The sequence below is a fragment of the Helobdella robusta genome (genome assembly GCF_000326865.2).
Source record: "Helobdella robusta unplaced genomic scaffold HELROscaffold_10, whole genome shotgun sequence".
NCBI classification, from domain to species: Eukaryota; Metazoa; Annelida; class Clitellata; order Rhynchobdellida; family Glossiphoniidae; genus Helobdella; species Helobdella robusta.
Genome location: NW_008703571.1, coordinates 3,403,599 through 3,430,994, shown reverse-complemented (window position 1 = coordinate 3,430,994; position 27,396 = coordinate 3,403,599). Strand labels below are relative to the sequence as shown.

At 33.3% G+C, this 27,396-nt stretch overlaps 1 protein-coding gene across 1 annotated transcript; it reads left to right on the top strand.

Annotated features, from left to right (window-relative positions):
* Positions 1–1,204: 1,204 nt before the first annotated feature.
* On the top strand, positions 1,205–27,396 carry HELRODRAFT_71356 (hypothetical protein; the record flags this gene model as incomplete). The annotated part of the gene is made up of 5 exons (XM_009012013.1): positions 1,205–1,431; positions 4,553–4,710; positions 9,344–9,555; positions 20,400–20,580; positions 27,296–27,396. Coding segments are annotated over 5 exons (879 nt in total), but the record flags the coding sequence as incomplete, so codon positions are not given.

Sequence of the window (27,396 nt, the reverse complement as noted above, 5' to 3'; positions counted from 1 at the left end):
TTTAATATAAAATATATATACAGTGCAGAAATTGATTGAAAAATTCAGGAAAAAGAACCAATTTTTTGAGATAAAAAATGAAATGACAGGGTTTAGGGTATATGCTAATCACAGGAACAAAAGCCTAGGTTATATATATAAACGTTGGATAGTTTTTTTATTACATTTCTCAATATATCTAACCAAATTGTTTGTTTTTTTATTAAAGTTAGAATAATATACAGTTTTCCCATTCATTCTCGAGGGAATTCAATTCTTCAATCATCTTCAGGACTTGTTCCAGTTTATATAACCTAGGCCTTTGTCCCTGTGATTAGCACAGATTATATATATATATATATATATATATACCTTTATATATTATATAATATATATACCTTTATATTATATAAAATATATAATCTTTTATTTACCTGCCATTTCATTTTTTATAACTCAAATATTTCATTTTTTTTTTCATGATTTTTTCACTCATTTTCTGCACTGTACTTTTTTCCGCTGCTGCTACGTTGCCCTGGTTATGACATTAAACTGACCCTCACTGCCTTGTGAGTGATGTTGGATCATCAAAGGCTAGGCCCACCGCTTATAACTGTGGTTGCGTAACAAAGGGCGTCCTGCGTAAAAATTAGCCAAATAAATTACTTATGATGACAGAAGTGACAATGGCCCTCAGTATCCGGCAGAATGGCGTCGAGGGGTATTTCGGTTTCATCATAGGTAGCCAAACGGCAACCCCCAATCTCGGGAAAAATGTCGTCTAAAGGTGTGTTGTTGTTGTTGTTGCTACGTTGGACTTGTGCGGAAAATCTAAATGTTGACCAAATCAGACATTAAATCATTTTTGGTACATTATCACGTTTACACATTCTTGGTCTGAATCTCCAATTTGTCAGCTAAAAACTTTTATTACAATACAATACTTTGATCATTTTCTATTTAAACAGAAGCATAATATAACTTATTTACATAGTTTTAAATATTTCCTCGATTGAAATTTGCATCAATGCTCTGTGTAAAAACTGAACTGCACCTTGTCAATTTTTTCATGTTTTATCTTCCTTTTATTTACTTCCTATTCCAATGTTTGGATGGTTTTCAAAAAACTTCATACTAACTTCGCTAAACAATGATAATTGTTTGATATATTTTATTTTTTAATTGTTTTGTATTTTTATGATTTTAGCTACAATTTATTATTTTCAGCTTCTTAGTCAGTTTTGTGGTTGATGCAAGAGGAAAAACTATGTGTGGCATGAGGCATTCAGGAATTCGAATTATAGTTTCTCCAGGCAAAACATGTAAGCCTATCAGAGTCACATGTAAGCTAGTGAATCCTGATAAACTACAACATCCTCCAGTCATGCTTGAAGGAGAAGGACTTGCTTCTAGAGTTATAAAAATGGGACCACCGGGAGCTTCCTTTGAAGGGTATATTTATTAAATTAGCTTCCTGTTAAATATTTTGCCTTTTTTTATTAATTCTATATTTTTAAAAAGTTAAGTCTTACACTCTTCTAAATTTCAGAGGTGTCAACGACATACGTATCACATCACACACAAAGTATGTGATATGCGGGGATCCCTTTTGGTATTCGAACTCGGCCACCATGCAAAACAGTGCCTTTAACCATTAGGTGATCACGCCGCATGATTGCTTATAATTTTTGCCTTAATTGAACTACTTTATTGAAAACTTTAAATAAATTTCAATGAATTAAATAATTATTAAATAAAAATACTTGAACTGACGGCTTTTATTATATTTCGAGGATTGGATAATTGTTGCCAATTTCTGTAATTATCTGCTTTCAATTAGACTTAAACGAAATGAAAAAAATTAAAACTATAGTAAAACGGTTTGTTAAGCATGTAATAATCACTGAAACAATCATTTTTAAAACTTTCACTGCGAGTTATTATTTTTCGCCTTGATTTGCTCACACTTTTTATTTTTTGTTCTTTATTATGCAGCTCTGTTTAAAGCGATCTGCTTACATTTATTTGGTCATAAAGACGTGGCATAAATTTTTCACCGTTGAATATCAAGGCGAGTCCACCACTCCTGATTTTTTCACCTCCAGGACCAAGCAGTCGCGGTGCACCAATGCAGAGGAATACCGGAAGGACACAGTGAAAGCGCCAAATCATGAAAACCATGCCATGTCTTTGTGAGAAACATGAGATCGATTTTACTATCGATAATTGTGGTTATTACCAATACGCTCTTACACACCATAAATTGCACATTCAACAAACCCACATTATCTTTCAATGGAATCATATTAAGCAGTAACCATTCTCAGATACCTAGTCCTCCAAATAAAATGTTTCAACAAACGACTCCCAACTCTCTACTGACCCGAAGCCTATCCGAATTGCAATCGAATAAGAGTTCTCGTGAGTAACCCGAAACCGTTCTAATCTAATATACAAAATTAGTTGTAGTTTTTGTATCAGTTGTAGCTGAAGTTGTTGTAGTGTTAGTTTTTTGTTGTATAGTGTTGTATCAATTGTAGTTAAAGTTGTTGATATAGTTGTAGCTGTATCAGTTGAGGTCAAGGTCGTTTTTGCAATGGTAATTGTAGATGTTGTATAAGTTGTAGTTGAAGTTGTGTTTATTGACAAAATTACAACTCCATAATAAGCGGAAATTACAATATTACACAAATTTTAACCCAAAAAATTACACTAATTGAACCAAAGTTTGTACCTAAAATCGAGAAATAACAGAGGTCATACCAACACAAGAACCGCTTAGGTCACTCGCAATCACAACCAAAGCTAAAAACGGTGATGTTTTAAAACTTTATCAAAACTTACAAAAATTACAGCAACCAAAACTAGTTAAGCCGAAGAAATGGATAAACGAAATATAAAAAATTAAGGAAAGTTAATTAATAGAGCCAACAATAGGAGTTTGATAATTTAATTTACTCTCTCCAAACAAACACACGACGAGCCAAATCAACATAGGCTGTTGTGTAGGGTTGTGATATCCGATGATGCACTGAGAAATATGGAAAATATGTTGTTGATTAGCATCAGTTTTTGCTAAGATGATAGAAAACTTTCGGAAAATTTTTCTACCTAATAGGATGGCTGGTTTAGACAAATAATGTAATGGAAATTAAAATAAACGTTCATGCAGCTATATTTGCATGTATTTTAACATATAATTTGACAAGTAGGCATTAAAATAAACTTCCATGCATTTTTCGCAAGTATTTTACCATGCAATTTAACGGTTAAGCATTAAAATAAACACCTAATTGAAGATTGTTGAAAAAATTATCAATGTAAATTATTTCTATTTACCTCTTCCTAGCTACGGCCTTGATGTAGCTAGGGAGGGGCAATACGTGCAAATATAGCTGCATGAACGTTTATTTTAATTCTTACGCACATAACCATGCAAACATGTGAGTTTACTTGAATGCCTACAATGTAAAAACTTCTCATTAAAAGAAAACCGAAACTATTATGTTAACCCTACAAAATTGTTAAATAATTGATGAAAGTTAAAAAGATGTTATGATTGATTAATTTTTTAAAACTTTTTTCAGTATTTTACATTAAAATCTTAATATCAACATTCTAACAAATAGTAACAGTATCATGTCGAAACAAGTAGCAATATTTTTTAAACAGTTCGGAGACTGGTATTTGTTGTTTTTTCACGACTTTGCAAACCTAGGATAAAACAGAAACGGAAACCCGACAAAGAGGACAGATTAATTTTAGAACCATATATCTAATATGAATGTGATAGCGCCTATTGATTTAATTAGCGCTTTATAAATGTTCTAACAATAATATATAAACTTTCAAACAAGTCGTTCACGGTTTTACTGCAAGACCACAAAATTTATTTAATGTTTTCAACAATTGTATATTCAACAATAAAACATCTATAAAATCTTAGTTACGAAAAGAAGAAACCATACATCGTCATCGTACCGATCTTCGCATTGTCTGGATTTTCTCAAATCTATTGAAAAATATAATCAATAATAACAATGACAGCAATCGCTTCATCAACCTAAAAAATTAAATTGATTTTCTCAACCTTGCAATTGCCACTATATCGACAAATTGAAATTGAAAAATTTATGAATGACATTTTTATCCTTTAACATATAAGAAAAGATAATCGTTGACCCCTCAAGTTCTATAAATTTTCATGATGAATCAAAAATACATCGAAGTAATTATAATAGTAAAACGATTTGACAAATGCTGCAAAGTAACGAAAATATAGTAATATAAATATAATATAAATAAATAATATTCCTTTAGCTGGTTGTTTTTCATAAATATTCAGCTTATAGGATTTATAAGAAATTCTGTGTAACGAAATTTCTATATAACGAATTTTTTTCTTGAAGCAATCAAATTCCTTGTTCGGAGATCCGACTGTATATTCACTATTCATATTTAGAAAAATTTTGATTTGTGTCATTAAATGAAAGTGAAAGTTTCCTATTAATTTTTGCAAATGCTGCAACTTAAATGTAATTTTTATATTTTATTGCCTTTTTACAAATTATAGACCTGTTGTTATTGAAGTTCCTCATTTTGCTTCATTGAAACATCACAGCCGGGATATCATAATATTAAGGAGTGATGATGGAGAAATTTGGAAAGAACATATAAATTATTTTTCTATCGCAGAGATACAGAATATTGTGAAAAACAGTTTTGGAGAAGGTTTTAATACTTTTTCTTGGTTTCAATAAAAATGACTAATTTAATTGTATTGTAGCCCGTCCCATTTTCTTCATTTGTTTCTTTTTCTTAAGAAATTTTGAGTGTATATATATATATATATATATATAAAACATAACAATAAACTGTCAGATGACGTAATAAGAGTAACGATTAAATTTAAATAACGTAAGTAGTTAAATTAAGTATAATAAACAATTATTTTGTAATATAACATAATAAAATATATTATATGTGCAATATTATGTTAATAATAATAAATTAAACATTTCGTGATGAAGGTAAAATAAAATTGGAATAAATTTGTTTGTTCAAATTAGGTTTATAAATATAAATAAATAGGGATTCTAAAATTTGTAGTCTGTTAAAATTAGTGTCTTTCATTAATATTTAAAACGGCGTGTCAGTTTTGTGGTAGTCATTCCAATATAAGAAGATGAACGAAGCCTACAGTCTTCGTGAGGACATAGAAATTGGTAGATTACGTGGGAGTGCTGTGCTGTGTTGTTGCTAGTTTAACGTTGGGACTATTTTTTATTAGTAGTTGTTGCCGTTTAACCTGCCATTTGAACATCGGAGCTCCAAATCAACACTACCATGACTGCCACAACCAGCAATTATCCCGCAAAATATTAGAAGATAATACTAAAATATTAATGAAAGACACTAATTTTAACAGACTACGTTATTTTCGCGCTCAACTCATATATATTTATATATATATATATACATATATATATATATATACATACATACATACATACATACCAACTGGTGGTCAAACGCATCCTAATTCTGCTGTTAGCACTAGACTTCAGTGGAAAAACCCTCAAAAAAATCCAAAGTTGGTATATATATATATATCATGTTGTAAATGGTCTACGAATTGGAATAATTCTATTTATTTTATATATAATATACATGTTAGTACGAACTTCTGCTACTAACAAAACACATTGTTGTGAGTTAAAATAAATAAAACAAACACAATTCAGTTGTAATAAAATATTATCTTTATTCCCACGTGAATCTCGAACCGTTTCGTTTACAAGCTCTCAGGAAAAAAGGAAGAAGTCGAGAGAGAATCAAAGATTAGGTAACATTGAAAATTGCTATAATCTTTAATAATAATTAATACATAAGATAGTTAATAAATGAATGTTTGATCCCTACAATACTCCCCCACAAAAGGCGGAGCCGTTTAAAAATAAAAATATTCATTTCGTTTGTTGAATGTTATTCGCCTCCCTTTTCTGGAGTGTTGGGTTGTTGGTTCCGATGTGGTTGACGTCGGTCGTTTCTTGTGTTGTTGTTGCGCCTGATATTGGTGTTGCTGTTTCTGGTGTTTCAGTAGGTTTTGTGTCTCATGTTGCTGGTTTTGTTGAATCTGTTGTAGAAAGTTTGTTGTTCGTTGTCGAACTATTCTTGTTGTTTATTCTGGTTTTGGCTATTAGAGGTAATGATAAACAAGCTGGCTTTAATCGATCAATTGACACATTTTGAAAATTTCCTGGTAACAATTCAATTTTAAAGTATTTGTCGTTACGTTCAATCACTTTGAAAGGGCCTGTATATATGGTGCTTCCAGTGGACGACGTACTCGATCTACTCTTAACCATACGTGACTACTGTTTGAAAGGTCATTTGGTACGTAAGCTTTTGGGGTAGAGTGATGTTGATTGTTAGTTGTTAGGTAGTCATTAAGTTTAAACATTTCTTTTGCTAGCTGTTTGATTTCGGTAGATGTTATATCTTCATTTGAATCTGGGAATAAAAATCGACTTGGTAATAATAAGTTGGTTCCTGTTACTGCTATTGCTGGAGATATTTTATTTTCACAATATTCCCTCGCAAGAGGCGGAGCCATTCAAATGGAAAAATGTTTGTTTTTTGAGTTGAATTTGATTTTTTCACTCTTCTTTGAAGATGTGGTTGTTGGTACTGATATCGCTGGCGTTTAACTTGTTTCTCGTAATGATGTTGCTTTTTTCGCTGATAATTTGGTTGACATTTATCTTGTTTCATGAGATGTTGATGATGGCGTTGTTGCTGAAAACGCGGTTGCCGTTTTTGTTGCTGGTTCAAATTTTGTTCTGGCCTTTCATGCAACCATCTGTCCAGCTGCAAACGATTTATAGAATGAGATGTATGTGAGGACGATGAACTATGCTCTGCTTTTCTCTTTCTGTGATGATCTTGCTGCTGCTGTTGAACAGGAGAAGGAAGAGAGAGAACTGGAAGGAGAGAATCGTTCATGTGTGAATTTGCTGATGGGATGGTAGCATTCTGCTCAGCATTTTGCTGTTGTGATTGTTGGATGTCATTTTTATCTTCGTTCTTGCTCAGGACAACTTTTATTTTATTGGACTCTTCTGGTGGCTGCCTCTTTTCAATTTTGTTTATTTCTTTTTCTTGGAATTGCTCTGGTTTGGTTTGTTTGAACGTTGATAATAACTCTGCTTTTAGAGCGTCGTAATCTGTTCCTCTTTGCACTTTTAATGACAAATTTGAAACTATATCCAACGGCAGGGAAATTATTACGTGATAGAATCTTGTTGTTTTACACATCACGTTTCGCAATTGAAATTGCATTTCGGAATTCTCGAACCAATCTGTTGACGCTGTTTTCTTGAAAAGAGGTTATATGGCGATCGGGTCATCATTTGGTTGGAACATTTTGTTTTCGTTTTGATCTTACACGTGAATCTTCGTATTTCTTTTTACGTCGGATTTTCGTTCAAATCACGTCGGGGGTTTCTTACTACGAACTTCTGCTACTAACAAGACACCTTGTTGATCCCTACATATATATATAAACCAACTGGTGGTCAAACGCATCCTAATTCTGCTGTTGGTACTAGACTTCAGTGGAAAAACTCAGAAAAATCCAAAGAAGAAGCATACTACAGATAAAATAAATAGAATTATTCTAATTCGTATAATTCGTAGACCATTTACAACATAAGATTTAAATGTAGGTTTGTATGTTTATTGTATGTATGTTTGAATATATATATATATTTTTTTTATTAATCTTTATTATTGCAGCTCTGACATACGCAGAACCACTTACAATGTTACAGATATATTATCTATATATCTTTATTATGTTCTTCATATCTTCAACCAATGATATGAAGCAGCATCTTCGCCACAAAGGCTGTTTATCCTTTTCACAGAGAGTTTTAGTATTCGTATAAATTTCCATCACAAGTCGAACAAGATATTCTGGAATGAGTTGTCGACGTAGACTCCACCTGACTTCTTAACTGGGAACTCGATCAAATGCTTTTTCAAGGTCTCCAAAATGTGTGATAGTTGTTTATGCTTTGCGAGGTACTTCTCTTGCAGTTACCGAAGGATGTGAATTGCATCAATCGTTAAATTGATAATCGACGTTAATCTTCTCTCAATGTTTCTAAATTTTTTCTCTGTTTCTAAATTTATTGTTGGGAAGAATTCCAATTGCCCGTTGTTGAATATTTATTATCAGATGTCTTTGTTCTATGAGTATTGATTCGGCTTGTCGTAAATTATAATGTTTGTTATGGTAATAAGATTGTGGTCCAGGATTTGTCTAGTAATATTAGTATTGTGTTTGTCTTTTATGTGATTCTTTATAGCGCCAGTTTTTTACGTGCATCGTGAGTCTTCTCGATAACTTACTCGTCATCATACCAATTTATTCAGAATTATAGTGCGCACACTCACCAATATTACATTTGAACGAATATATTAGATGGCTATGATCCATTATCGATTCTGGTTTACTAGTGCAGTTGTTTTTCAGCACGAGAGATGGCGTTTCTTAGTTGGAGTAGTATTTTCGTAGTTAAATACTCGATAGTATTTTGATTGCTTGAACGTTATATTTTATGATTCTTTTCATAATTTTTTCGTCCTGTTCGAAAGCGGTTGACATATGATTCTTAAATTATATTACTATGTTATTTTTGTTACTATTGTTGATTGTATTATTGTTGTGGTTACTTTTTTGTTCTTTGCGTTCTATTATCCATTCTTCCGTGGATATGAAAATTCCATGATCCATTATTCCATTATTAGTTTAGTGATTCTATCTAGTTCTGTTCTCCAGAATTATATATATTATCTAATTTGGCGCAAAAAGTTGAGGGCAAAGAAAACAACGTCCTACCTCGGGAAACTGGGTCTCTGAACGCAAAACGAAGATTGATTGAAAGGCCAATACAAACCTGGTTACCTTTCTGTTAATGTGAAGATTCATAAACCTTATAATCATCGATTCTTCAATCATTCTACGTTGTAAGATAGATAAATGCAGATTGAATGTTTCATTGTAACTTGAATAAAATAAAAATGATTTTATAATTTTATTTCATAGTTATAAATTTTTTTATTTTATATTTTGTTATGAAATCATTGTTTATATTTTGGATTGTGTAAACCCTAAACCAAGAATTTAATGCAGTTTATCACAAAACTTTTTTTAATTTTATTTTAAATGGAATGTTGGGCTGATTTTGTTAAACTTAAATGCTGCCTAAACCTTTCATTAAATATGAAGTTTTCTTGTTTGTAGTTGATAGACAAACCCAAAAAAACTTTATTTAATTTTAATGATTATCATTTGCAGAGCTTGGCAATGCAGAAGATTTGTATAATCATGGCATTGCAAGGATTGTTACTACAACTTTTCCTAAATATTTTGCAATTATTTCATCGTTTTCATTCGATCGATTTATAGTTTCTTCATGTGAATCCGAACTAAAATCTTCTATTGATCCAAATATTAGAGTCTTCATTCCTAAGAAAGCGTTCAATAAAAAAATTTATTTGAAGCTACAAGTATATCATTTTATTTATTTTGTAATAACTTTCATTTTGTTAAATATTGGGTAAATAAGTAAGATGAAGTTTTATGTTTGGTGTAATAGTTTCTAAGTTTGAGGGTTTTTGTTCATTAATTGGTTTAACATTGTTTCTAATAATTCTTTTTATAATTTCCTGTTTAAACGCTGTAGAGGTTGAAGATTCTTTTATTTAAAAACGAAGTATTTCAATAGAAAGAATATCCATTAATAGATGATTAATAGAAAGATTGATCCAGAGAAAAGAAAATCAACTAAATAACAATGAAAACAAAATTTAATATACTACAAGATCTTCATCTCTAATTATGAAAATTTGTGTTAACAGCAGACGTTCCAAACATGGGGCTGGCATGTTTCGAAAGTCGGTTTTTTAGAAAACATGCCAGCCCATTTGTTGGTTTAACATTGTTTCTAATAATTTTTTTCATAATTTCTTCACTTCCTGTTTTAAACGCTTTAGAGGTTGGACATTTCTTTATTTAAATACAAAAAGTATTTCAAAATACATAGTTGGTTTAACATTTTTTCTAATAATTCTTTTCATAATTTTCTCACTTCCTGTTTAAACGCTGTAGAGGTTGAAAATACTTTTATTTAAATAAAAGAAGTATTTCAATACAAAGAATCTTTAACCTCCTAATCAATAATGCTTATTTAAGATCATTAATAGAAAGAGTGATCCAGAGAAAAAAAAATCAACTATACAACAACAAAAAAAACAATGAAAACAATGAAACTACAAGATCTCGTTCTCTAATTACGAGCAGACGTTTCAAACATGGAGCTGGCATGTTTTCAAATGTTGGTTTTTTCGTTATCGTTCTCTTGATAGACGTTATTTTTCTGGGGACTTTTGCAATGTTTCCTGAGATGCCCTTCTTTTCACTGTTCCAGCGTTCTAGTGTTTTTTAGTCTCCTGTTGCTGGGACATTCATTCTCTTCGTGGGTTTACCGTATTCTCTTGTTTTCCTTCAATATCAGCTGTGCAGATTCTGCTCCATAATTCCTTCGTGTTTTTATTTTTGATATTTTGAATAGGTTGGTCAAAATTCAACTTGTCATTGTGACAAGGACTAAGGCAACCTCGAGATTCTAACAGACGAGTTGGATCGTCGCTGTAAACATTTTTAAAAAATTAATCAAACATCTGATTTCCGGAGGCCACATAAGATAAAATAATCTTGTGAAGGCCACCGTAATCACCGTCCAATACAAGAATTTATGTAATTGTTAATTTGTTAAACAACAGAAATGAACGTTAAATGTAAATTAGACAGATATATAAACATAAACAGTTTTCACCGATGTAACAAGTTCCTAAATAGAATAATAATTAATATTGCATTATTGTTAATTAGTTAAAATGAAATGAAAATGAAATTGATGAAAGTTAAATGCAAACTTGATAGATATATATATAACCAATGTAACAAGTCTCAAAATTCTCAGAATCAGCAAGGTAAGTTATACCTGTGAAGGAGCAAAGAAGAGGTTAGAAATAGATAACAGATGATAAATACAATAGAATATTAAACGTAACATAAAATAGTGATATAATGAAATTAATTTAATGTAGAACACAAATTCAGATTAACAGGAGATTAGTAATCAATCAATCAATCTTCGTTTTGCATCTAGAGACTCGGTTCCCCGAGGTAGGACGTTGTTTTCTTTGCCATCAAATTTTTGCGCCAAAGTAGACGATCAGTTGTATTCATTTCATTTAAATTTAGAGCTTTCATGTCTTGCTCGATTGTTTGCGACCAGGAAAACTTTGGACGGCCTTTGAGACGTTATGGCACTGTTTCCACTTCGTTTGACATGACCAAACCACCGCAGACGGTGTTGCTAGCATTCGTTCTTTATATCATCTAAACCAGAACGACGCAGGATTTCGGTTGATTTGATGTGGTCCTTCAGACTAATTCGTTGCATCCATTTTTATGTCGGTTCGTTGAAGTTGTTGTTCCAGTTTGGTTGTCATTGGCCATGTTTCTGCACCATATAACAACACCGGACGTATCACAGATTTATAAAGTCTTGATCGTAGTTGTAGTGGGATGTCACGCCGCATCAATATAGAGGCAAGGAGATGCCATTTATTCCAGGCTGCACGTATGCGTTCTCGAACGGCAGCTTCAGCTGTTCCAGTACAATCCAGAACATCCCCTAGATATCGAAACGATGTGACTTTCTCTACCTTAATGGCTCCGAAAACATTGCTATTTCGAATTTGTTGTTGTGGATTGATGCAAGCATAACAAGAGATTAGTGATTTTTTAAATGAAGATAAGCCAGATAACATTTTCAGTTCAGATGGCAACAATGATCATAGTTTGATACAATGGACAAAGATTGAATAATAATAATAATAATAACAAAAATTAAAATGGTAGACAAGCATCTGTGTTAGAACCACTACAAAATAAATGTTCTTGTATCCTATCTCTCCTAGCTTGATTTTAATATTGTTGATTGAATCCACTGAGAATTTCATCGCTCTGTTCATTCCAGGCGTTTACCACCCTGCTGCTGAAGAATTTTTGCTTTGTTGGATTTTTGTTTCTGTCTCCTTGAAGAGCTTGTATCTGTAACCTATTAATCCTTTCCTCTTTTTAGTTGAAAGAACCTGGAAAACCTTGTTTCATCTTTCTAGTGTTGTTAATCCGCATTCTTCCAGTCTATCCCTATATTCAAGTTTTCCAATGCCTTCAATCATCTCTGTTGCCGCTCAACCCGTTCAAGAATATCTTTGTCCTTTTGTAGATCTGGAGTCCAAACCTGTGAACAGTAATCTAGATGAGGGCGAACTAATGTTTTATACAAGTTTATATTAATCGACTGCTCACCACCGTTCTTCTAATACATTCAAGTATTGTCTTGATGTTTACGTGCTTTTATGAATAGTGATTTTTAGGTCCTTTTTTTCTGTAGATCGAATATCCTTCCTGCCCAGTTGATATTGAAAGCCTTTGTTCTTTTTTTTATGTGCATATCTTTACATTTGTCTAGTTAAATAGCATTTGCATAACTTTACATTTGTCTAGTTAAATAGCATTTGCAAATTATCAGACCATTTGTCAACTCTTGTCTTAGTACTTCCGCATCTTCCTCGTTGTTGACCCTTGCACACAGCTTCGTGTCGGTGCCAAGAATCCCTGGGAAGTATGCAATAGCGGAGGGATGTTGCAGAAAAATTCAGAATGGCCCCTCTATGGTACTTAACGCTCAATGTTGGATCACTGATTGGCCGCAGCATGGAAATCGCAGAAATGCTCGAGCGTAGAAGGATTGACATCTGCTGCACCCGATGGAAATCGAATGGTGTCTGTCATGTCAACTCAGACAAAGAAAAATATCAACTATATTATGGAATGGTCAAAAGACGGCCAAAAATGGTGTTGGAATTTTTGTCAGAGAACCGCTAGCCCAAGAAGTACCGGATATTAAAAGAATTAATTCACGTCTCATGTGGATCAAGCTTCGCATAGAAAAGCAAACATTGATTATTTTTTCTGCATACGCACCACAGACAGGCGAATCAGAAGAGATGAAAAATGACTTCTGGACTGCATTCTCTGACACCATCTCAACAATACCAAAATCTGAAACAATCCTGATTGGAGGCGATCTCAATGGCCACGTTGGAGAGAAAACAGATGGTTTTGACAACGTACATGGCGGTTTTGGATATGGAGAACGGAATGAAGATGGCAACCGCATCCTTGAGTTTGCTGAAAGTCACAAGTTTTGTTTACTGAAAACATATTTTAGAAAGAGGTTGGAACATCTCATAACATACAAAAGTGGACCATCAGCCACGCAAATTGATTTCTTCGCTGTCAAGCAACAACACAGAAGGCTATTCAAAAACGTCAGTTATACCTGGCGAATCATGCGTCGCCCAACATAAACTCTTTGTGGCAGACCTGGTTGTCGAACTGTCAAAACATAAGTCTAAACAAATGCCTCGGAGAATCAAAACGTGGAAGCTGAAAAATAATATTCATCGAGAAAAATTTCAACAGATTGTCGCCACACAGTTAGCAAGCCAGTACAGGTTGGAGTATATACAAAACCGTTTTGATAAACGCTGCAACTACAGTTTGTGGGGAAAACTGGTACAAAACGTCAGCATGAACGTGACACTTGGTGGTGGAATGACAGTGTACAAAATGCAATAGCTGAAAAGAAAGTTGCATACAAGCAATGGCAAAAATCAAAGTCTGTTGATGACCATAAAATTTTCGTGAGAACAACTATGCAAGACGTCAAGTTGCATTGGCTTGGACAGATCAGGGCAAAGAGTGGCTCACTAAAAGCAAAGGTGAACAAATGAAATCTCTCTATCGTATAGAAAAACAAGCAATGCGTACGAAAAAAGACATAGTTGGTGCCTCATATATTAAAAATGACAAAAATGAGATGGTTCTTGAACAAGCTACAGTGGAGAGAATACATCAACCGTCTGTTAAACAAAACAAATCCCATCAATGTTAACAGACGCTCCACCCATCGAAGGTCCGATTCCAGACAGAAGAGGACCTTACAGAAGCTCTGAAAGCTATGAAGGATGGAAAGGCACAGGGCCCTCTGGACTCACAAATGACATTATCAAATCATCTGGTACTGCAGGTATCCAACTTTGCCGTGAAATCTGGAGAAATTGCTCAATGCCGACTATGACAGCATGACAGTCCCGCTATACAAAGGCAAAAGTGATCCATAGAACCGTTCGTCAAATCGGGGTATACGTCTGTTAGAACACTCCCTGAAAATTGTCGAGAAAATCATTGAGAGAAGAATCACAATCGGAAATTATCAATTTGGTTTCCTAGCGGGGAAATCAACAATTGATGCAATTCACATCCTTCGGCAACTGCAAGAGAAGTACCTCGCAAAACATCAACAACTATCACACATTTTTGTAGACCTTGAAAAAGCATTTGATCGAGTACCCCGTGAAAAGCAATCAGGTGGAGTCTACGTCGACAACTCATTCCAGAATATCTTGTTCGACTTGTGATGGAAATGTATACGGTTACTAAGACTCTTGTCAGCACAACGGTTGGAAACACAGATGCATTTGACATCGGCGTTGGAGTTCACCAAGGCTCGATTCTCAGTCAACTGTTATTTATAACTGTGATGGAAGAAATCACAAAACCGATACGCACTAGTGACATTTGGAATCTAATATATGCTGATGATATCGTTTTAACAGCAGAATGCATCACAGATGTTTGAAGATTGGAACACCAGACTCGCCGATCATTGATTCAAAATCAACATCAGCAAAACCAAAACAATGAACTTTGGTGAACCCACCCAATCTACAGCTACTAGACGATGGCCCTGTTCAGTTTGTAAAGCTGGTGTAGGTAAAAATTCAATCAAGTGTCAGCAGTGTAACCAGTGGTGTCACAAACGTTGTTCAAAAATAATTGGTACATTTCTAGAGTGTTAAATTTTGTTTGTCCTGCTTGCATCAATCCACAACAAGTTCGAAATAGCACTGTTTTTGAAGCCATTAAAATTGAGAAAATCACATCGTTTCAATATCTAGGGGATGTTCTGGATTGTACTGGAACAGCTGAAGCTGCCGTTCGAGCACGCATACGTGCAGCCTGGAATAAATGGCATTTCTTTGCCTATATATTGATGCGGCGTGACATCCCACTACCACTACGATCAAGACTTTATAAATCTGTGATACGTCCGGTGTTGTTATATGGTGCAGAAACATGGCCAATGACAACCAAACTGGAACAACAACTTCAACGAACCGACATGAAAATGCTCCGATGGATGGAACGAATTAGTCTGAAGGACCGCATCAAATCTACCGAAATTCTTCGTCGTGCTGGTTTAGATGATATAAAGGACGTATGCCGGCAACACCGTCTGTGGTGGTTTGGTCATGTCAAACGAAGTGGAAACAGTGCCATAACTTCTCTTGCAGATGTTGAAGTGCATGGCACACGTCCCAAAGGCCATCCAAAGTTGTCCTGGTCGCAAACAATCGAGCAAGACATGAAAGCTCTAAATTTAAATGAATTTGGCGCAAAGTTGATGGCAAAGAAAACAACATCCTACTTTGGGAAACCGGGTCTCTGGACGCAAAACGAAGATTGATTGATTTCATTGATTGATTGGAGGGCCCAGCTCCGAACTTTTAAGAACTCCACTTGTGACGCTAATCTAACTCATATTTTTGCCTTGTTATCTTTGGTTGTTCAGCCAGTTAGTAAATCCATTGAAGAAAATTTCCAGATATCTCACATGCCTGTAGTTTTTTGACGAGTCATTTATGTGTCAATATACATTGCTTTCGCGAAGTCCAAATAAATTATGTCTTCGGAGTTCTCACTTCCCACATTGTCGTAAAATTTTTCAAAAAAATCCAAAAGATTAGTCAAACAAAATGAATCCGTGCTGGCTGTTTCCTATTATTTTGTAGTTCGCCAGATAATTAACTAAGCTGTTCTTCACTATTTTTTTAATACTTTGCCTAATATACTTGTTAAGCTGACTAATGACGTGAATGCTGGTGTCGCACCTGCTCCCTTTCTTGAATATTGGTGTTACAGTGGCATCTCTCCAGTCTCTTGTTTGGATTGATTTTATAAATATTTCAGTTAGTGTTGCTCCAATTTCTTTTTTTTCTTTTGAAAATTTGGGGTGTAGTTCGTTTATTACCACTATATCTTTAGCAATATCCACGCTGAATATTTGTTCTTGATTTTCCTTCAACAGAATTATCAAGTCTAGGATGCATTCCGTATTTTTTTCTTCAAGTACAGATCCAAAGTATTTCCGCAGTTTCTACGTCAACTCTGACGATATCGCCATGGTCGTTCTTTAGCGATCCAACCATCCTAACTAAAAGTTTTTGATATTTTTTATGTTCTGATAATGTTGCTATTTATTTATGTTTAACTTCGTATTCTTTAATAGCCTTCTTATTTGTTTTGTTTGCCACGTTTCTTTCTTCCAAATTTTTTTTAGCCTTGTTTATTAGACCTTCAGCGTTTTTTCCCAGTAAAGTAAAGGTCTTTTTTACGTGTATTTTGTTGTTTTTTCCAGACTGTGTTTATAGCCCTTCTGGCTTTCTTTACTTCTTTATTTACCCAATTACCCAAAGACACTTGTTTTTGTTTCTTCCGTGGATTGGCATTTTTTTTCCATAACCTTTTTTATACATTCGTACACTAAGGCCTGCCTGTCTATCTTTTAAGTTTATATATTTGATTTGCCTTCTGATTTTGTCATAGTCTTCTTTGTAATAGTTTTATCGTCTTTTTTGTGATATTGTTTTGGTTTCTTGTTCAACAATTTATTATCTGATGATAACTGGAGCCAAATTTTGCTCCTCTGTAGAGATGACAAAGTCAAGGGTATTATTCTCTCTTGTTGGCTGTAGGACATGTTGTGTGAGAAAATTTGCATCTTAAAGTTTTTTGCTTTGCCTTTTTTCCCAATCTATATGATAGTTGATATTTCCTAATATAATGCAAGATCCTTTCGTAGCTCCTCCAATTAATTCGTAGAGTCCTTTGTCATTCTTTTTACCAAAATCAGGAGTTTGATAGCAAATTCCAAATACCAGGATCTCGTTTTTGTTTCTTACTTCACACCAAACGCTCTTTTGATATGTGTCGTCTCCATTTTTCCCACAGCTGTTTGGTCGTCTTTTATATATAGTAGTACTCCACCACCCTGTTCTCTTCCTCCTTAATTATCTCTGTCCTTCCTGAACATGGTGTATATCAAGTTCGCTGTCCTCTATTGAACTTTTTGTCCATGTTTCTGTTATACCGATGATGTCAGGTTTTGTATATATACAACTCAAGTTCTGTTCTTTTATCTATGTTTACTACAGACATCACTTCTTGCTTTTACGTAGAAGTATTTCAACCTCTTTGTAATTTTACCTTGCTCCCTTGATGTTTTCTTTTGATCTTGATTATTTAGGGGTTTTTTATCTTTACTATCCTCATGGCTCCAGGTTGCCCCTCACCCTGAATATCCATTCTCCCGACTTTTCTGTACTTTGTTTCTTTTTGCATTGATTAATTAAGTTGCTGCAGAGTTCCCTTTCTTTTTGTGTCATATCGTGCGTCACCGAAATTTTTTTTGTATTTATCTTTAGCTTGTCGAAGATAAAACAAATTTTCCAGTACATTATACTTTGTTTTTCTTTCACGAAACTCGTTTAGTAACGGTCTCTTGATGTTCGTATTTCTACCTAGTCTAAATATTCGTTTAATATCCTTGTCTTCACAAGGTTCTTTCAACACTATGTTTATCAGTATTAGTATATTTTTTTTATCTTCACGGTTCCTTTTTTCCCCTTCATTGTAGGAGATTAAATCAATTGATGAATTATATTTTATTTTTTAATTCTTTCTGCTTTTCTTCTTCTTTGTCAATTTCTATCTTCTACTTTTCTGATGTTCTCATCTAGTTTTTTCATTTCTTTCTCAACCTTTTTATTGACTATCGTACTCCACATTTTGATTTTATTTCCTGGAGCTTCGTCTCCATTTCGTCTAGACGATTTTTTTGCTCGTCGTTTCTTAATGGTTCAATCTCCTTCATCAGTTCTTTCTTTTCATTTACCAATTCGATAACATGTTGTTTTAGTTTTTCAACATGTTGTGATAGTTCTACTACGTCTTTTGAGATCTACACCACTCATATAACTTCTTGGAGACTTTCGAATGGTTAACTTGACCAAGATTTGGCCAATTTTCCATTTTACGAGTGAGTAGAGAATTTCTTTTATTTTTCTTGTTATTGAAGTGAAAATGTACATGTCCACTTGTTGAGCGATAATTAGTGAGTTACTCAATTGACTTTTAGTGTTTGATCGACACTTTGTTGACGAATCTTTCTTCAACAAATATTGACCTATATTTATCAAAAATAATTTTATTATTTACAGTTGAACTGTAATCAAAGTTTAAAACAAAATTAAATTAGAAAATTTGATTTTTAAATTGCTAAAATTTTTGTTTACACCCAACCATTAAATTGAATGCACAAAGTATTTAGTTCTAAAAAGATAAATATAAAATTCACGTATGTGTTATAACTTTAGAAATAATTTTAGTCGAATTATCTATAAAAGAATTGAAATACGGATATATTTTAAAATTATTACTGTATATAAAAGCATTAATTTTCGAAATTTGTGGATCGAGAGAATCTTGGAAGATGTGAAATAGTAAATTTGGGTAGTTTAAAAAGAATTCTAATAAATCTATTTTGACATCTAGTTAGTAAAGTAATACGGGACTTAATATAATAACACAATATGTATGATAAGGATAGACCAAAGTTATAATAAAAGTTAAGTCATCTTATATGGAAATAAAAACTTTAATTTAACACCAAGACTTTGAAAAAAATTTTTGCAGTGATACGATGAAGGAAAACTTTAACTTTAAACCTCCGCCGTCATTCATGTGATGGCTGTAGGAGTGAACCCAAGCAGAAAATCGCTGGCACCTGTAGTTGTTCTACTCATCAACTTGATCTCAGTTTTGACTAAGCTGCTGCGTCCATGCTGATCAGTCATCACGTAAGAGATGAAAAGAGAGCTGACAAAACTTTTTACACCTTAAACTAAATCAATCGTGCAAGTTGTCTGTGAATGTAATAGTCTTGCGGCGGCTGGCGAATGACGACGGCTTCAAATGTTTGGTGTGACGATCGCTCGTTACTGAAGGCTACAGTGACGTTCGGTCCTAACTTGGCGACAAAGCAGCCATTACTGCTTTCTAAAATTGGAAAGGGGAACAGTGGAAGAAAAAAAGATTGTTTATATGAACAGCTCAACATAGCTGTAAACGCAAAAGCCCTCGAACATCAATTTTTTGTGCCTTCAGGCGACTTCAACAACGCACGAGTGGGTGTATATCTTGACATATGGCGTGAGGGTACTTGGGGGAAATGGGGTAGGTAAAAAAAACTCAAATAGAATCAGGCTTCTTGAGTTCTGCGCAGTGCAAAAACTAGCCGTGATAGTCAGGGTTTTCTAACAGTTAAATAAACTGGAGACAACATTGATGCATCTACGATCTGGACACTGGCGTCTGATCGATTATGTCATCACTAGACAAAGGACCTACACAACGTTTGTCTCACCAGAGCGATTCGAGTGTCAACCGTGTGGTTTGATCATCGTCTTGTCAAAAGGTTCATGTTCATGACGGTCAAGGCAGTCAAGAGGCATCATTGATTGCTAAAATTCATCAAGTTAAATGTGGCTAAACTGGAGGACAAATCAACTCTGGAATTTATCAGTCACGCATTATGCACCGAATTGGCTGAGGATCCTGATCTTGATTATTGGCCACATTTCCAAACGGTCATACAAAAGGTTGCAAAAAATTTGCTCTGATCATCGCCCTGGGGTGGGCATAGGGACTGGTCTGATGAACAAAATACGGAGGCTTGTAGATTACTGGATGTTTTGCACAAAGTCCATCATACTTGGATGAATAGAGTAGGCAAATAAAGTAGCCTACTCACATGCACGAAATGTCTCGCAGAAGTAGCTGCGCAAAGGGAAAAAGTAATGGTGGGCGGCAAGGGCTGATGAATTATTGGTGGCCACTAATCGTGGTGATTTGAAACTGTTTTATAAAAACTTCAAGATGATATATTTAAAATTTTGAGTGTTTGGAAATTTGACGATATGTGTCCACGTTAAAATTAGTCTAGAAATGATATTATTATCATTTTATAATTATCGAAGTTTTCTTGCAATTTTTCTTTTTTGTTTAATGTTTAAACTGAATATTTTTACAGGTGCAAAAAATTCCAGATCATTTAAAAACAAAACTTTTAAATGGCAATGTCGTTTCCTGTTCAGTTGTTACTCTTGAACCTCGCAGAAGAAGATTTCATGTGCCTGTTTCATTAATGATTCCTAAACCACAGATCAATTTGGTCAACCCTCAAAAATTGATGCTTTTTTGCAGCTTATCAGGTAAATTTTTAATATGACTTTTATATTGAAATGTTTTATTACACCTTAATAAGAAAAACGATCATAATTAATTATTGTCATCTTTATGACTAAAAGACATACATAGCATAAAATATACAATAAAACTAGTGTGTCCATGATTGAAATATTTAATATCGGTGTTTTTTTTTCTTTTTTTAAAATGTGGCATCCTAAACTCGCAATCATTAAATCAAGAAGTCATTAAATTAAATCATTAAACTTGCTATCATTAAATCATTTCTTTTAAATGACATTTTTTAACGTAATATTTGACATTACTGACACTTTTTTATTGTTATTTACAAAATCAAAATTTGATAGACCCAGAAACAATATGCAAGACAATAATATAAAATAATAACGAGATTGTAATGGAAAAAAATAATGGAGTAAGAATAATTAAGCATGGAAAACTTAATTAATTAATTAATAATAATAATAATTAATTGATTAGTAATGGCTTAATAAGGTTGTGTGTTCATCAGGGAAAAAGAATAAACAAGATTTGACTAATACCAAATATTTATTGAGTGTTATTATATTTCAGGTGTCTTGGGATGAAGGTTTTATACTTACAAGCTGTTTGGCGACTTGATAGTTATGTTTACGTTGACTAAGGTTGTTTTTGATAGGTGGTAATAGAGGATGGATGACGTGGTTGATGTTAGTTTCTACTTTTTTGAAGAATCTTGAATCGAAGGTTTTGAATATTTGCTTGACGGTAGGGTTGATGAAGGTGAGTAGTTGAGGTGAATTAGTTTTTGGATGAAAGGTTGTAGTTGTTCAAGTAGCTAAACAAGAAGGAGCTGCATATTTGATACGTGAGATGAATAACTCTGTGATATGGAATACTTTAAGCTATGTGAGGTGGTCTTTTGAGTGCATGTAATGTTTGATGATGTGTTTAATATGAGGTGAATATGTTGAGTGTGGAGGTGAATAAAATGCCTGATATTTTTAATTGATTTATGCTGATTTTTGTGTACAGAATTTGGTATATCACACAATTATTTTTATATTTGAATTAATTAACTATTTGCTTGGTATTTTTTTTTATTTTCAACATGTAGATAACCGTAAATGTGAGTATTTTTTTAACGTATGTAAAATGGTTACTAAAATCCGGCTCCGGTTTTTGAATTTTACTTGGAAAACTTAAATCCGGTGCATCTCTAATTACAAATATAGCAAAGATGACAAAAATAACGAATAATCAACATAATTAATAATATAGTGCACTTTGACCATTGCAGCGGTATAACATTACCTCCACCTTAGCCTGTTAGTCCCTAACATAGGTGTTACTTCTCTATTTTGATGAATAGAGGCTAACCTAACCTCATTCGTGGTTATAGGTCTTGTAGATCACGTTATTTATCTTGTTAATGACCTTTTTCCGATATTTCCAATTTCATGAAAGTTTCGCCAGGCATCGCCTTTTTCTGTTCCGTAAGTTGTATATCCACACTAGGCAGTGGTGTAGTCCTAAAAAAAAAGTACCGGAACGGCGTCGGAACGGCTAAAAGATAATAAAATATAAGAAGTAAAGAATGATAAAAAAAACGGTTTTATTTCGACATACTATTTTTAATCTTTATTTAATTCATATATTTTAATTTTACAACAATTTCCAAAGAGAGTTAATTGAAATGTTTTCTGATGAAGATTTTCTTGTTGTCATCAGCAGAACGGTGTGTTCGAAGCCATGTTATAACGTAATTTTCAGGATTAAAAATATTTAGTGGTGGTCCGTGCATTTTAATAAATAATAAATTTGAAACATTTTCAATAAGTAAGCTATTTCTCCTGTCATTTAATATGAGGTTCATATTACTAAAACCTCTTTCGCATTCAGAAGAGCTACAAGGTATTAGTTTGCCATACAACATTAACTGATTTAAGTGGTCTGCAGGTGGATTTCTTCCTCCATCATCTAAATAATCTCTGTATTCACTATAACATTTTTTAGACGACAAATTAAACGTTTTGCAAAGTGAATGAATTTCTTTTTCTCCATATCCAAGCGGAATGTCACTTGGCCATTCGTTTTTTTCTAAAATTCGAAATTCATTTACAATATTTGTTTCAGGTGATACCGAGTTTACAATTAATCTGCGATTTATGCTGTTGATAATACTTTGCAGAAATTGATTTCTATTAATGACAGATACTTTGCTATTACCTGTAATAGTTACTGTTCCCAATTTCATTTTTTCAATCGCTTTTGCAATTTCAATTAATTTATTCCCTTTTTCAGCATTTTTCATAGATTCTAAATATCGTATGCTTTGGCGAATTTTTTTATCTGCGTAAATAATCGTAGTACCTCTGTTTTGTAATGCCTCAGATAGCAGGGACAATTCATAAAGGACATTAGCGCTAAATTTAACAAAAATTCTTTTGATGAAATGTGTTTATAAAGACCAAGATACATGCATTGTTCTGTTTTGGATCGATTCACATTTTGATTAGCTTGTATGAAATGTTTGCACAACGCTTCAAAATTTTGGTAAACCGCAGCTACTGTTCTAAATGAACTTGCCACCCACCTAGTACCTAACACACGGCCAATTTTTCTTATTTCTGTGTCTAGGTTTTGTGCGCATAACTCCAATTCCCTTTGATTTTTCGGTGACTGGTGGTAAAGAGTGTATAGTTTATCCATAAAAATTTGAAAATGGTTAATTCCATGTACTTCATCTATTGCATCGCCAACAGATAATTCTAGTCGGTGATTCACACAGTGCCATTTAATGAGGTTTGGATATTTGTTTGTAAGTTGAGTGGAGACTCCAGTATTCCGCCCGAACATGACGCTCGCACCGTCACTGGTGAAAGAAATTAAATTGTGTGCCAAATAATGGTCATCAAACCCGTAACCTGCAAGACAGTTTAAAAGACTATTTGTAATGTTGTTGGCAGTCTGGCTTTCCAATTCAACTAAATCTAAGAAGAGATAATGCGGATCTTCCATTTTATTTATTTCACACTTAAAGTAAATAATCAGAGTTGATTTTTTACTGAGCGTAGTACATTCATCCACAAGAATCGATATTTTACCATTATTCTGAATAATTGTTTGGCATATTTTTGATTTCATTTGTTTAGCGATATGATTAATAACATTAGTACAAGAAAATCTTGATTTCAATCCAGGAGCAATATTTGTTCCATTTAATTCTTGTAATTGTGATAAGTCATATAAATCTGAGAATGGACGATCATGTTTAGCTATGTAATACGCTGTACGAAAAATTTTAGACGTGGAACTTACAGCAGAGTTGTTTAATTGATCTATTACTTTTTCCATGGGTTTTTTCTGCTTCTAGTAAAATTTTCTCGGCACTGATATGTGCTGCACTCTTAGCATGTTCATGAATTTTTTTTCTCAAAGACGTCAACTGTGAACTTTTGTCTTTTCCATAATAAATTACAGTTGCGGTACTCCATTCTTTTGAAATGCTGACACCTTGAGATTTGGATAAATACCATTCTTGATTTTTTTTGTAAACATCCTAATTTTTCTGAATTGCAAGTAAGCCAATTATAGTTTTTCTTTTCAGCCCACATATCAGCTGTCCAAATGCTGGGAAAACATGGTTTTATTTCTTCAGGTTTCCCATTCTCACTTTCATTTTCATTTTCTATCAATTCTAAGTTGGTATTGGCAGAATCTTCATCTTCATTGTCACGCTTTTGTTTTTTACAAAAAAAATCAAGAATGGTATTTATTTCCCGTTTTTTTGACATCTGGACTCACGCAAATTTATATCCTTCTAAAAATAACATTAATAATAATATAAATTATAATATCACAATGATAATATTGTTGTATACACAAATAATTTATAATATAATATATTTTATTTTACGGATGGAGCCTAACATTTTTTTATTTATTACCCCACTTTCCTATATAAAAATGTATTTAAACAATTTGATTTAAAAAAAACAGTAAGTAATAAAAAGCAGAATATTTAAAGTAAATGTAAAATAAATAAAATAAAAAAATTACTTTTTTAACTTCCTCAAAAAACGCAAATATAATTTGAAACAATGTTTACTAAACCGTAAGCATAGCAACAATGATATAGCGTTGAATAATAAACAGTTTAAATAAAAAATTGAAGTTATTTATTCATCGTTTGTATTGGTATTGGCTATAATTATCTATTAATTTCCAAAGTTAAATTTAACCACTGTAAAATGTACTTTTTTTTATATTGAAATTGTAAAAAAAATGCCTCCAAAAAAAAGTACCGGAACGCCGTTCCGGCCCGTTCCGGCTCGACCACACCACTGACACTAGGTTATGGGACGCTTTTGAAACTTGCGTTATTTCTTTTTAAGTCATGCCAAATTTTCCTTGTTTTGGTTCTTTAAGCCTTAGCCGTCTTGGTCCTTTCTTTAATTTGCTAGGTGTAGAATAACTAGACGTTGCATGTTGCAATATTTGCTATTGACATCTTTCCTGTCGATCGACGTTACAAATTTAATTATCGCTTTTAATCGGTATTTCAGCGTTTTGCTGTTTCATTTCAGCCTTCATTTTAGCGGATTGCTTTTTCATTTCCGCGATTTGTTTTTCCGCTCGACGGTCGGCATTAGCCTTCATTTCCGCGAATTTCTTTTCTGCTCGGCAGTCGGCATCAGCCTTCATTTCCGCGAACATCTGCATTATTTTTAACATCTGCATGAATTGTTACTCGTCAAACGCAAACGAGTTCCTGTTGTTCGTTTCGCTAGAATTTAATCTTTGTTCGCTGTTGTCTGTTGTAATGAAATAAAGTTTTTTTTGTAACATTTTTTAAAATTTCTGTGAACAAATTGTTAAATGGATATTAAGTCCATTGTGGAAATTTTACTAAACTGGGAATTTTATAGGAAGAATGTTATTAAATCCTATGTTATAAATAGAAACAAGCATAACATTTTCTCTTTTGCGTAGTAGTTTTTTTTTTTTTTACAAAACTTTTCGTAATTTCTTAACATCTTGTATAAATATTCCGATATGTGCGCGTTTGAGCCAGTATGCATGCTCTTATTTAGTATTGTGTGTGAGATGAGAATATGTAATGTACATGGCGACTAAATATGCGTGCGTGTTCACGTTTGATTTTGTTAAGATATGATTATAAAATCTTGTAGCTATATCATCTGGTCCATTCATGAAATTTAACATCAACTCCATCGATTTAATTTTTATCTTTCCTCGCTATAATGTTCATTCTATATTGTTCTTGGCTCCTTAAACATCGTTGGTACACCCCAAAGCTTATTTCTTTCTTTCAAAGAGTACGAAACAATTAGGTGAAATTAGTTCTTGACGTGCCCTACCAAGTTAAACATCACTAATTAAGTTGCACTAGTTTCCCATTCATCTACGTAATAATATCAACCAACATTTCTTATGAAATTTCCTACATCGGCCACCATCAAACTCAATAACTAATTTATATTGGCTAATAAACTTCGCACAACCGTGATTTTTTTTAACTTTATAATGAAACGACCAACTCTTCATCTCATCCAAATGCATTTGAAATGCTACACAATGCCTTAATGAAAACTACAAATCCTTTGGAGATACATTCCCGTCCCAGTTGGCTTTTGAACTACGCTCACATCGCTCATGTATTGGCAATCACCTGCATCCTTTAATTACGGAATCAGTAAGAAATTGGTTTTCCTAGCCAATTAGCAGCTGCATATCCGAGTGTATGTCTCTCCCATTCGGTATCGGAGGTTTTGAAATCAGAATTAAGCTCCGCAACTATCTCAAATCACAATCTCAAAACATTATAAATTGTTTGTTGAGAAAATTTCACAACAATTAGAACATGCATTCTGATTCGGGCGATATTATTCTGACACTTAAAGAAAAGTTAACACGAAGCTGACTTTATGCACATGTCGCTGCGCAAATGTCAGGAAAAATTAATAAATGCGATTTATCGATTAAATTAAATTCCCGTTGTCCATGTTGTCCGGTGGTCTAGATAAACCGCCAATCTCCCAGAGGTTTTGTTCAAATTTGTGAAGAAGAGATTGAATCAACAACTTCCAAAAAAAACAATTTTCCAGATGGGATAAAACTATCAACGCTTTGGGTCCACTCTGCAGCGCAATTCAATGAAACAAACACATGCTATAAAATTGTGGCTCCATCGCGGCCCTGAAGAGATAAACAACACGCCACAACAAAATATTAACAATTGTTTTACAGGAAATTAAAATACAAGCCAATCCAGACGTTTTAATCATTGCTGACACAGACAACGAAAATTACCTCTCACTATTATCTTTATTCAAATCTCTTCGCCCTGATTTGCCCTCCACCAGGATAACACGACCGAAAAGTGGAGTGACGGTATGCCACGAAACAAACTTCGTCATGTGGAAAGAATTCAAACTTAAATACTTGCCAGAACCTTTAAAAATAATTTGATTGATGATAATAAACATTTGAAAATAATTGTCAACTCGTTCGAAATTTTGCTGCAAGTATTTTTAAATGTATTGATAAATTTTGCAATAGCTTGATTAACTGTGATATCGTCGTCATATTCTATCTAATGCGGTAAAAACTCAATTTCACCTTAATTAGCATTTTTACTTTTATTGAACTTATTTTATGTATGGACTATTTAAATAACACTCGTTAAATAATTTGTATTTTTAAATAAATTATTAGAGGGACAAGACAAGTCTGTATGGGAAGACATTACTAACAAAAGTTTTTTAAAAGAGGATGAAGAAAGCATATATTTTAATACATCAGTCTCAGGAAGGTAG